Source organism: Ceratotherium simum, chromosome 1, assembly GCF_057802395.1.
Source record: "Ceratotherium simum simum isolate JZ-2026a chromosome 1, ASM5780239v1, whole genome shotgun sequence".
Lineage (NCBI taxonomy): Eukaryota > Metazoa > Chordata > Mammalia > Perissodactyla > Rhinocerotidae > Ceratotherium > Ceratotherium simum.
Genome location: NC_141900.1, coordinates 59,244,947 through 59,258,239, shown reverse-complemented (window position 1 = coordinate 59,258,239; position 13,293 = coordinate 59,244,947). Strand labels below are relative to the sequence as shown.

The following is a 13,293-nucleotide window of genomic DNA, read 5'->3' as shown; positions in this document are numbered from 1 at the left end:
CTCCTCCTCCAGCTCCCTTACGTAATGTGGGCGTGGCTTGTCCAGGGGCTCTCTTCGGAGGCTAGGAAAATCGAAGGATACACATGCGCAGTTGGGCCTCTCAGGCCCTTGGGTCTTTCTCCCCGCCCATCGCCCCGCCCCTATCTGCCGGGCGGGGCTGGGTCGAGAGTCCAGCAGCTGCTGGCTGCGGCTTCAGTGACTTCCTTGTTGTGAGCCCTGGCCCGGCAGTGTTCGGACTCTTAGTCCCGCTGTCCTCACCGGGACCGCTATTCCGAGTCTAGGTGGTAGCCGCAAACCCAGCCTGTCGGTTCCCCCTTCAGCACAGGTCCTTTCCCCGCACCCCCGCGCTTCCTAACATGCCCAACCCCAGCATCACCTCCTCTCCCTACCCCCTCCCTGAGGAAATTAGGAACCTGTTGGCAGGTAAAGAGCGGGAAGGGGGCGGGTAACGCCGCCGGGGCAGGGGCGGGGGCGAGGGGACGGCGAGCCGGTGGGGACAGAAGTATTCAGAGTCTCTACCTTCCCTGTCCGCGCTCCCCAAGTCCTGTGGCGCGTGGGAGCGGGACTGGGAGTGGGGAAGAGGGGTCTGAGAAAGGGAGTGGGCATTTGTTGAAATTTGGTGCGAGGATGGCGGGGAAACCCTTCTTGATGGGCTACGCTGATGGGATCAGGGCAATTCTGTACGCATCGTGAAGACGGTGTGTGTGTGTGAGAGGGAGGGAGAGAGGGGAAGAAAGAGAGAAGAGAGAAAGAGAACGATAATGAATGTTTGTGTGAGAACTGGGAAAGGATCAGAAGTCAAAGTAGTTCTTTGGTGGCCTGGCCAATGGAGGAGAAGGGTGTGAAGATGCAAAGAGATGTCTGAGCTACAGATGTTAGGGGTTGGGGTTAGGAGTTAGGGGACGGAAGGGTTTATCATTTCTAAAACTCCCAGTTTTCTTGAACATTCATTCCACTCGTATTTAAGACTTTCAAAGAGGGCCTGATTCTCAAATGGCCACTTGTCTTCAGCCTGAGTGACATTTTAAAACAAAAAAGGAAGGATGTGTTAGAAGTCCAACTTCCTGTGTCACACGATGATGAAAGTACTTCATCTTTGCACCCTCATCTTCCCCTTTTCAGTTTTAAGTTACCATTTATAGGAACTTATTTTAGGAGTTAAAGATGGGGTTCTTCAAGGCTATTATGAATCCACTCTTAGTTCATTAATGTACTAGATATGGAGATGTGTATTTTCACTAAGGGCCAATGAAAAATTTATTTCTGCACAAGGTAGAAAATATGTCTTTTTAGGGTAGCACAAGGCTTACCTTTCCTGATGCGCTGGAATTCTTACCATCATTCATGCATACGTCAGAATTCTGGAAACTGGATTTTGATTGTTTTACTTTAGTTGTCTCAAGTATTTATCTTTCAATATTGGTTGTGAATAACTGGATTAAAAGAGTTTCCCTTAGATGACTGTGTTACAGGTTGCTTATTTTAACTCTTAAAAAGCAGTATCTAAAATGTGACATTTTAAATAGTAAGTTACTGTTATAGCAGGGTGAGACCAAATCTCCTAATACTCTTACACTGTTTTGGTGGTTAGCATCATGAATATGATAGAGAAAATAAAACCAATACTATGTGAATACAGACTTATGTTTGTGTGAACATAATTACAGTGTGATGAATGCATTTGTGGTGGGATAGTATTTTACTCTAAGAAATGCTTGTTGTCATTAGTGGGTACTATTAAGGGAAATATTCAAAGAACTGTAAAGACTGATTTAAGGCGGCTTTTATTTCATTATATGAGAGTTTTACATAAGTACTGGTTTTGTTTTACCACAGTCAACATTTTCATTGTTACAATGCTGGAATTGCTTGTTTGGAATATTATTTTAATAACCAGATCAGAGAAGTGTTTTTCATTACTTTGAAAATAGATGTCACCATTTTCAGGATATTCTAGGTCTGAATTTTTGAATTTAAGAAATAAAGACCTCTGGGTGCGTGTTTTTAAAGCTTGACAGCCCCCACAGTAGACCGTTAGCTATTTGGATCCATAATCATACATTTGCAGGTGGTATGATATATAGGTAATGAGACCTTTTGTTCTCTGATTCCCATAGATTTCAAGTGTTTCATGTGGCCCTTATTTGTGTAATTTAACTGAAAGCTCAGAATTACATAATATTTAAATTATCTGCCAATGCTAACTTCCTATATACTTTAGTCATCTGTCTCTCTTTAGTCAGATAATGTACTTGCATATTGTCTGAAATCAGTGTTTTAAAAGTCATTTTATTGACATTTTCAGTATTTCATATAATTAAAGCAAATCACATATTAAAACACATGAAGTATTAAGAACAAATATTAAAACATTAAAACTTTGGAGATTATAAATTTGGCTTATACTTTATTTGCAGAGGATATTTTCAAGAGAGATGGATATGAAAAAAATATGTATTTTAAAGAAATGAAACAAGTGAACCAATGTTTTTCGGTTTTCTTTTTTAATTTATCATTCAAAGAAAGTTAACATTTTATGTTTGGCTGTAATTAAAATCTTTTTCTGAGGTAGGAAAGGTTTCAAGAATAAATGTTCTCAGCAGTTTTTTCACATTTTTCATTCAAAAAATTCTGTTGGAATTGTGCATGATGATTTGCATAATTCAAGTGTGTTGGGTAATAGTACATGGTTAGATTTAAAATTACTAAAACTATAGAGGAAAAGTTGGTATTAACTTGAATTTTAGGGATATTGCTGGCTTACCTCGTACTTTCTTTGAAACCAAGGCCATATTGGTAGTGGTTAACAGTTCAGGGCTCTTAGAATGCACGGCACTGTGCTGGCATTCTAAGGTAGAGAAGATAAGGAACTAAACTTTTCAGGTGTTTAAAATCGCTTGCCTTCACATAAAAAGAATATAAAATCAAAAGATAATGCCTATCAAAATAACATTGCTTGGATATTTTCCTTTGTGTTCCATGTGCCTTTTGTCCAAATCATTATATGTCATATGTGTTAAATATTTGACGTTTCAACTGCTTGATAGAGGTAGATCCTCAAATGTATTCTTATCAATTTATTATTTTCTTTTTGTTTTTCTGATTATAGCAGTTTTAGGCTTCCCTTTCAATGTTTGTTCCCCTCTCCTTCTCATTCCTTCCTCCTTTTAAAATAAGCATTCTATAGAAATGCAAAAACCCACAGAGGCTATCATTCTTAACTCACATTTAATGATACTCTTGAAAAAGTGGCTATATAGTTTGACTGTTAGTTCTTTATATTTCTGTGGAATCAGTGTATTAAATCTTGAAAGCCTATACTTTTAATAAAAGTGTTGAATTATTTTGTTTCATGAATAGAAAAAGGTTTACAGATTTTTGTTGTTAAAGGTAAATTTTGAACTGCCATATGCATTACAGGCAACTTTTAATTTTTTTTTTCCCACAACAATGGAAGAACAGGTTTAGCCTGGCTAATTAGAATCAAAGGATAATCCCAAGTCTTGTCCATTTAATCTTCTCCCACATCCAAATATTTTGACTAGGACTAACAGCAAGAATAATCTTGATTTATGTGAGTTTTCGTCTCCAGGCGGGCAAGAAAGTGAGAACTGGAACCACTGGCTCCACCCCCACTTCATTGGTTTTAATCACCCTTTGAATACTGGAGCATTAGTGGTTTGCAATCAGATATTCTCATTTATTTGTTTTAGGACAACACATTTAAAAAGGAAAGCTGTAGGAGGATGTTAGTTTCTTTTTATTAAATTAGAAAATGAAACCAAGGTTAAAAGGAGAAAATAGTGCTTGTCAGTACTCTGAAAAATCAAAACCATACCAAACCAGCAATAAACAAAGTGGCTGTATGGTTTCTGCAAAGTGACCTTGAGATTGTGTTCACACCGCAGTCCTGAGTAGAAATATTCCATTTTCCCTTATTGGGGGTTTCCAGAACATTTTTTTTAAACATTCACACAATATAATCTATATTTCCTTTAGGGGCACTAGGTAAAGAATGCAATTCAGTTGAAATTGAGGCAGAACTTTTTCAATGCTGAGAATAGCATGGTTTGATTTCCACCTTTCCAAAGTTCCATTTATAATTTGGTCAACATTTTGGTTTTATTTTTCCTATGAGAATTATTTATGGTATATCTAATGTCCCATAACTTCTTTCTGGGGCATTGAGTGAGTATGTAAAGGAAAGAGTGCCACCTACTGAGTCACCAATAGTCACCTACTTCTTTAGCACCTGGATTTCCCTACAGAGCAAGAACAAGCCTGCCCCATTTTGGCAGTAATAACTAATGAGCATCAAGTCGATATGAGAACATTAGATCTCAAAATGAAGTCAGTTTATGACCTCTAAGATTTCCTCTTCTAGAACTAGGAATATGTGTTTGTAAATCAAGGGACCAGAAATTTATAGTTTCTTGTATGGGTCAGATAACACAGATGAATTAAGATGTGATGTTATGAAAATTATTTGCCTATCTTAAGCACATAATATCCTGCTTTTTCTTGGGGGGGGATCTTTGGCTGGATTGCTTTCCACATAACTTTTCATTGACAGTATTTTCATCTCAGATTACTAAATAAGGCTCTTGATAGTATGTGTAGTTTTTATAGTTACTTAGTCGAAATTATCACTGGTTTTCTTTTAGAAAAGGAATCTAAATATACTAAAAAATGAGAAGTATATAAAGAATTTCTAAATGGGTTTCTCTCTACATTATCAGCATTAAAGTATTACTAGAAGGAAGAGAGACACAACAGAGTGGGAAAAGCCTCTGGTGATTTGAAACACAGTTCAGTTGTCTCTCATAAATTTAAGATTAAGTGTCATATATGGGTGATAAAAGTGGCATAGGCTAGTTTTTATATACTCATTATTCACTTAGTTTGTCTTTTTCAATTAAAGCCAAGTCTATCTTTTTCATTCCACTGAGTTTACATTTCTTTTTCAATCATATACTGAACACATTACAATAGATGCTGCCCAACAGTGAATCTAGTATAAATCTCAGACTAATGTGTTATTCACTGTGGCTTCTTTGAAAATGCGTGGTAAAAAGATTTTGATCATCAAGAGTCATCTTTTAGAGGTGAAAGATATTCATCCCTATCCTTCAACAGCCCAGCTTTGTATCAAAATAAATCACTTAGCCTCCAAATCCAATTTCGAAAATTTTGTCAGATGATTGGATTGTAAGCCTCAGGTGTGTTACCCATTGTACTGTGAGAACCCCTTGTGCTCGTTCATGCCTGTTCCATGTTCGAAAAGTCCACAGTTTAACTGTAACCTGTAGAAGTGCTAGGTAATCAAGAGAAAGACATTGATTAGAGCAATCAATAACTTTTCAATTAGCCATTTTCCAACTTTGGGCATTTGGCCCCATTGATCTACATGTGCCCAGTATAATTGATTTTTGGGTTTTCGCCGGTAGGTGTTTGGTCAGACCATACCCCACTTTAACAGAGAAGAAAAGCTTGTCTTTTTGTTCTGATGCCAGCTTAAAGTTTGGCTGGGATCCTTACCACATTAAGTTTGGTGATTGCACCTCAATGAATACAAAGTGAAACCTGGCCTAATTCATAAAGTGGAGAATGATGTGGAATTAAGTAGTAAAGCCATTTGGGGTGTTGTGCGATTGGTTTTATTGATCTGAGGCTGAGCAAATGGTAGTGGATTCAGTTCAGTTCTTGTCCCCCCTCCCCCCATACAATTCAGCCATCACAGAGGCTCTGTGTGTGTATGTGTGTGTGTGTGTGTGTGTGTGTGTGTGTGTATGCCCACTCAGGGAGGTATTGAGTGGCTGGGGGATGAGGCAGAAGACACCAGGTGTTACCTTTGTGACTTGCTTACAACCTGCAGCCTGGAAGTCCTATTCCAGGCTGTTTGCTGGTGGAGGATGGTGAGGGCAAAGGGTCTAACCTCTGCTTTCTCCAAGAGTGGGAACCTGTGCTATGTATTCAGCCTGGGGAAGTGGACAGTTTATTTTATTATTTGCAAGAATTAAAAAACTGTTCTAACCTCGTGTAGTTTCACCTTTTCATTGTGTGATCCTTATGGAAGTTGGTAGAAAGCAGTTAGCCTTTGTGTGTATGTTAGACACCTGTCCTAACCACTCAGGACTCTAGGGAAAGATGGAGTGGCAGTTTTTGTAGGGAGTCCATATGTACAGAAAAAAAAAAAAAAAAACCAAAGGAAAACTGGAGTACCATTCCGTGATTTGGTGTTTGCTAAGTGTTTGCCTTTTAGGGATTGCAATGGCTATTGAGAGGTTTCTAACTTAAACTGCTTGAGGATTGCTGAGCCAAGACATGATGTCATCTTTTAATTTTTTTTTTTTCAGACCTTCACGTTTATCCACAGAGCAGTTGTAAATCTGATCTTTTCAGCGGCCCTCTCCCCCAGATCTTTACAGTTGTACCGGGAGATAAGGTTTACTCTTGACAGTGTTAAGGTGTAACAGGAGCAGAAATCACATTTACATTCGCTGGGATAACTTTTTTCTCGGTGATGACTTGCGGGCAGAGGCTGATGGAGATGGCGCTAATTCTGGGGTTAAATGCGGGAGGCGCTGATCTGCAGTCTGTGTGGCCGAGGGCGGGGCGGCAGTGGGGGTTGGACCTGGTGTGTTGGGGGCACCCCCGAAGTGCGCTTTCTCCGCGCGGTCAGGGTGTGTCCCCACGCTTCTCCTCTCCCGCAGGGAGTGTGCATGTGAGTGGAGACTCCTCCCTCTGAGGAAGAGGAATTCTAACTCACCAGGCCAAGAGGCGAGCGAGGAGGCAGGCTGACCTTTTCTTGTAATCGAATTGCGGCTGTTCCCCGAATTCAGGCAGTCTGCAGTCAGTGAAATCTACATATTAACAGAGGGACACGACCTCTAAAGGAAGGTAGAAGAGGGCTAACGCGCTCGCTAGTTTACCGTTTGCAGGGCTATTCAGAGCACAATAAAAAGCTTCAAATCTCTTTTCCAACCACCCATAGGAGCGCTTGATTCGCTCAGGACTTTTACTGCTCGCTTTTGAAATATTACCCTGGCTCTGAGCTACAAAGCCGCAGATCAGTCCCATTTGTCTGGCGGGGGCGCTGCCTCAAACCCAGTGCTCCCTGCTCACGGCTCTGATGACGGGAACCCTGGGGTTTAACACTCCGAGAGTGTCGAATGTCGGGGACGGCAGAGCCGGCAGAGCCGAAGCATCTCCCAATAAAGCGGGAGTAACTTTTCAGCGCTCACGCTGTCTTTGCGTGGGGGGAGCAGGGTCAGTGTTTGCTCAGGGACCCAGCCGAAGGCCCCAGGCAGGTCTGCAGGGTCTCCTGTGCCTGGGAGGGGCTGGTTTCATCCCATTCGAAAATAAATGGGCACAGTGTGGATTTTAAGAAATAACCCAGATTTCAAAGATTTAAAAACCAGCCGAGTCTCTGGGCACCAGCAAACTAAGATTATTGCAGGAACCGCTTCCACTTTAAAGTTCTTAACTTGTTAAAAAAAAAAAAAAAAAGAAAACAGCAAAGCAGTTCCTACATTTTCCGCGTCTCCTTTGGGAAATAATTTAAAAAAATCAATGTTTGTTAAATCTTTTTAGTTGCCTTAAACCCTTTTTCTGGGATAAGTTTCAGAATAAATACATTAAGACTACTCTAAACATATAGATCTTTTCCCTTGCCCAATCTCTGAATCTCCTCTTCCTCAAAAAAGAAACAAACAACAGATTTTTCCTGCAGTCTCGTGCTCTTTCAACAAGTATCTCCTGATAGAATAGTAGCATGGCTCAGTATTTTAAAAATATCTTCTTGGGAGTGTTAGGAAACATTACATAGAGCATTGCAGCTTTTTATGTTTTCTGAGTTATTATGGAACTGAAATGACCTTTTAAAGAAATAACTCTCGGGCTGTAATTCGTTCCGTTATTGCTTCCGGAGATAGAAAATAGATCCCTTTTGTTTAAACTTGGGTTGTATAATGAAAATGTAAAATAGGCAATTAAATACTCATGGATGAGGGAGTTAAGGACAAACAATGAGTGAAAGTAACATTAAGCAGGCTATTCACCAATCATTGTGCCGTGATTCTCCCAAGAATTAAGTCCGGTTGGAAGAAAGAATCAACAGTAGAGATGCTATTCCTTCTCTTATTCCCCTTTCTTAGTAGATTTATTGTAACCGTCTCAGAGAAACCAATGATCTTTTCCATTTTAGCTAATATCTGCATGTCCAAAGATTGCTTGCTCCTCTGGGTACAAAATTTAAAGAGTTTAGAGAAGAGCGCTTTTTCATAAGTTTTGTTATTTTGAACTCACTTTGGAAGTCTGGGTCTAATTTGCACTGGATTATGTCTTTCTGTCCTCCTCTTCAAAATATGGACAGCTCAAGGAAAGAGAAGCTGTGACTTGCTTTCATTTCGTTTTGATACTTGCTTTTAACATTAGTTGTTAATGGACTTCCAACCAGAAAGCTATTTTAAAAAATTATTCCAAGATTAAATTTTAATTTTCACTTGTCATATTGATTTAGTGAAAAATTACCTTTACACATTTATTATGAATGCGTAGAATAACAGTTTAATCAACTTTGCTCATTGGATCAAGATACTTTGTAATCAAGAATTTAAAATCGATTACAACATTCTATCTGAAATGCTAGGTTTTAAATTGTTAATTACTACTATAGTTGAAAGACTATTTATTATATGGCTTTAAATTAATTACATGTAATATTATTGTATGTTTTAATACCATCTTTTTATCAGTGTGAGTTAGGAGACAAAGTAGTTAAATAAAAAGAAAGCAAAACATACACACATCTGTTCAATATGAAATATGGATGGTTTACAGTCATATCTACTTAAAAATTTTTTAATGGTGTCCTTTATATTAGGTATCTCAAAGTGAGATTTGAAATTCTGAATATAAAATTAAAATTGTACAGTATTTCATGAACAATAAGAATGGGGCTATTATAAAATCAAACCAGTAAGGATTTGTGGGAATTTTATACTAGAGAGAACTAGAAAGCAGAATAATTTAGAAGTTTACTACATTTTTTAAAGAGAGGCTATGTGGAAATGTTGTATGAGGCCATAGAAATCTTATCTCTTGGTTAGTATATTTTTAAATAGTGGATAAATCTATTTTTGCCACTTCTTCCTTTATTTAAAGAAATATTTCCAGGTGGTGATACCAACGCAGGCAGCACAGCACACAAAACCACACAACTAATTATCTTTTTTATTTGAGGGTGGCTGGCCAGAGTGGGTGGGGCCAGTAGGAAGGAGGAGGGTTTGATTTGGGAATCTTGGCTAGGAAAAGGGATTTATTTTTTCCTTTAAAGCATTAAACATTGCGTATACATGAAAATGGATTACACTGGGAAAAACAGGCCTTTGCCAGAGACATTAGCTTGTATTGATATAATATTGTGAATGACCTGTTCATACAGGAACTTATAAAATACTGTAAGATGATAGTAACACATGCATAAAAGCTCTGTGCTTGCTTTTATATGAGAGAATTTGTTTTATGGGGCACCATAGTTTATTAAAACTTGTGTGCTTCTTCCTGGTTTAATGATGCCAAACATCCAAATAGCATTTGCTGTGCTAAGCATAAGTAGAGCATTCAAATTTTATTAGCTAAGTGGTGAACAGATTTGTTCAACTTAGTATTTGAAACATACTTCAACTGTTATGCTTTGGATTGATAAATAACTGTAACAAATTGTACAGATATTAACACTTATGGGTAGAAACAATCATTGTCCTATTTGTCTTCACAAAACATGATTCTTTCCTATAATTTGTATCCTATTTCTTATATTTCATGGTTTAGATGTTGAAACATTTGTAGCAGACATACTGAGAGGGGAAAATTTATCCAAGAAAGCAAAGGAAAAGAGAGAATCCCTTATTAAGAAGATAAAAGATGTAAAGTCTACGTAAGTCACTTCCTTGCCTTTTATTACTAATTTCTTACTTAGAAGTAATTTTGTAATTAACATTTTAATAAAGAATTGATTATTGTGGAATTAAATTTTTTATGTTCTAATTTATTTGGTGTTAAGTATTTTTAAGGGTCAAAATATATTTCCACTCTAATAATTTTTAAAAAGACATGCTTGTCATAATACCCTTATTTTGTGAAGGTTTTTGATTATGTATATGTATTTTTATAAGCATTCTAGCAAAATCCAACTGTTTATTTTGATTATTTGAGGATATATTTGGTTTAAATAAGACATAGGTAGATTGAGAATTTGAATATAAATATGGAAAATACTTCCAGATACTAAATTGAATAAATGTAATATAAGTTGTAGGTATTAAAGATATATCCTGATTTTATCACTGTAATTTAGGTCTTTAAAAATTCTTTTATTATAAATCCATAAACCTTTGGAATTGTTATTTCAGGGTAGGAAGCAGTTTTTTCTCTAAATGTATATTTATAATACAGATTTTAAAATAGATTTGAATTATTGCCACTGATTAGACCTCCTTTTGATTTGTCAACACTCATTTTAAAATATAATGTTCTTGCTTATTTTGCAGCTATCTTCAGGAATTTCAAGACAAAGGTAAATTTTCAAGCTTGTCAAACTTATAATTTTTTTCCTTGTGGAGATTTTCAATAGAATAATCTAACACATACTTCAATTTGATAGTTGGAATCAAAATTTAAATTTCTGTTTTGTATATTTAGACTTTCAAGATGAGGGTGCTAGCTCCCCCTGCTGAGAAAAAAATTAAAGAACATATCCAGAATCTACTCTGCACAATCTTCTGATGCAGAAATCTTCTATATTTAACTTTATTAGGTTTTATGTTTCTTAGAATACGTTTGGCAAAAATTTGTTAAGAACAGTATATACTTGCAGTTACACATGGAATAATTTGGTGAAGTGGAGATGAGATACCAACCCTACACCATTTGCTGAGATTATTTTTTGTAGTGATGGGAGCAGGAGCGTCTGTGGCTGGGTGCTCAGAGGTAATGTTTCTAAAGGGTAATTATTTTAAAAACAGGAACAATTTTTGTTTGAGAATATGAGTAAAATCTTTTTCAAATACTGGTTTTTATTAACCTTGTGATTCTTTTGATATGAATAAATGTATGTCATAGAAATGTTCAAAGAAGAGAATTCAGTTTAACTTTTTTGAAATATGTGAGAGTGCTGGTAACCTGATTGTCATCCTTTAGATTTGAGAGACAGCTGCCTAGCGTCCAGAAAACCAAATCAGGAAAGGCATAGGAAGTTCCTACTATTTCATGTTTTCAGTTCTGTGAGGGAAGCTGGGTATGGCCCTTGCTTGCAAGATGCTAATTCATAGGTTGTGACCTAAAGCCTTGTGGATGCTGGTATGAGGGTCACAACATGAGGTTAGTTAACCTACCCAGAGCTAGGATCTGGGTTTAGGAGAAAACAGTGTGGCATCTTCTAACAGGAGTTAGCAGATACCACAGAGTAATTCATATCTCTGCCAGCTGATAAGTGAGAGAGTAATGACAGTTTCAATAAACCAAGTACTTAACCAGACAAACCTGAAATCAAACAGTTAAAGGGAAACCACAGTTTCTTTTTACATTAAATCATCAAGATCATTGTGATTGGAGGGAATGAGAAGAGATTTTTTTTCCATATTAAATTTTTAAAATACTATTAAATAAAGAGAAGAGCAGGAAACTACTCTTCCCAACGAATACCCACTTCTTTGTAGTCTACAATGAATCCTAAGCTATGGGTTTAATCATATTGCATTTTGCTTAGTTGAATATAGAAATAATGAATTTGTGCATTTTAATTATGATAACTTTTATCCAGTGCGTTTTTTATAGAGGAACGTCAGATACCAAATTCTGCCTCTTTTCTTAAAAGGCATATTTTGTTCCAGGGACTACTTGTCGAACCCTCATTGTGACTCAATTCTTTGTACATTAAAAATTTTTAAGCTAAGAAAGCATCACAATATGAAGTCATTGTAGAATTGCATATAATTCAATAATAGGGTAGGAACTTTCCCTTTGGTATTCTGGTTTAGGACTTGTTCAGGTGTGTGGATATTAAAATCACATTACTGAGATACATTCTTTGTCTCTAAAGAGAATGGAAGTTTATATAGTATTTGATAGAAATTGAAAAATGAGCCTAGAATAAGAGTTCAAATAACACAGAATTCAGAGATTCCCCATCATCATTTTCCTCTGAATAAGTCATTTGTAGGTCAATGACTGTAGTACTGAGTTAACGAATCACCAAGAGTGTCTGCTCAAAAGTAGGCCTGTGGATAAATTAGATGTATACCTTGGAGAAATATGAGAAGCTGAGTAATTTTATGCCGTGTAGCCTCAAAGTATATTCAGCTTTGTTCTAAAAAGACTATTCTTGTAGCTTGTTAGGAGTAGTAAAGGGAAGTTGGTATGGACTTAATAGTTGCAAAGTAACTATTCAAGATACTTCTTTTTTTAAAATAGGAATTTAGTAATTATTGGATCTCTACATTGAGTAAATTCAGTTCATTTAAGTATGTTTTGATTGTGCTGCTTTAATTTTTTTTCTTACATTTTCTGCTTGGGGTTTTGGATTGTCTTCATCCAAGAAGACCTGGGCAGAATTCCTTTTGGCTGTTCTCCTGCTCTCTCTCTCTCTCTCAGGTCAATATGGGGTCACAGTGAAGAGAACAGAGGCTGTTTTCCTCCTTTTTACCTTTGTACTCCTATTTGTTTCTCATACTTTATTTTTTTAAAATGACAGTTAAGTACCATTTTAATATCATTATTGGGAGAAAAAGGACCAGGTAGAGATTTCTTAAATAAAATGGATTAATTCAGATTTATTCATTTCTAATAAGTGAGTTATTAGTTTCTCTAATGTACACAGATGAAAAACCTCCCTCCCACATCACCCCTCTCCCCTTATACTGTAGATACTACCCCTGATCCTGAGATTTAAAAATACAGAATTTACAGTTTGAAGTATTTCAATTCTTAAAATTATTTAATTGATACAGTTGTTGAAACACTAAGCTGCGTAGATATTAGAAGATTTTTAAAAAATATTTCCATTTTTTTTGGTGAGAATAATTTGTATTGGTAGAGACTTATTTTATTACAGTGGCTTGTAGATATTGAAGCTTGTCCATTAAGTTAATTTTCTACTTGCTGTTTATATTCATTTCCATAGCAAGCTTAAAACTTCCCTTTTCGTTTCTTTAATTTATTAAGGCCCTCATTTTATCTCCTCATGTACTCAAGTCTAGGTTCTCCATTGAGGAGGTCTGACAAATTGTGACT

The 13,293-nt window shown here is 36.7% G+C and overlaps 1 protein-coding gene across 1 annotated transcript in view; it reads left to right on the top strand.

Annotated features, from left to right (window-relative positions):
- Positions 1-202: 202 nt before the first annotated feature.
- The window catches only part of SKAP2 (src kinase associated phosphoprotein 2), a 167,382-nt gene continuing 154,291 nt past the window's right edge, over positions 203-13,293 (top strand). The window contains exons 1-3 of the mRNA XM_014786224.2: positions 203-423; positions 9,835-9,940; positions 10,554-10,579. Coding sequence (XP_014641710.1) covers positions 357-423; positions 9,835-9,940; positions 10,554-10,579 — 199 coding nt within the window. The 5' untranslated portion in view covers positions 203-356. The remainder of the gene's footprint in view (positions 424-9,834; positions 9,941-10,553; positions 10,580-13,293) is intronic.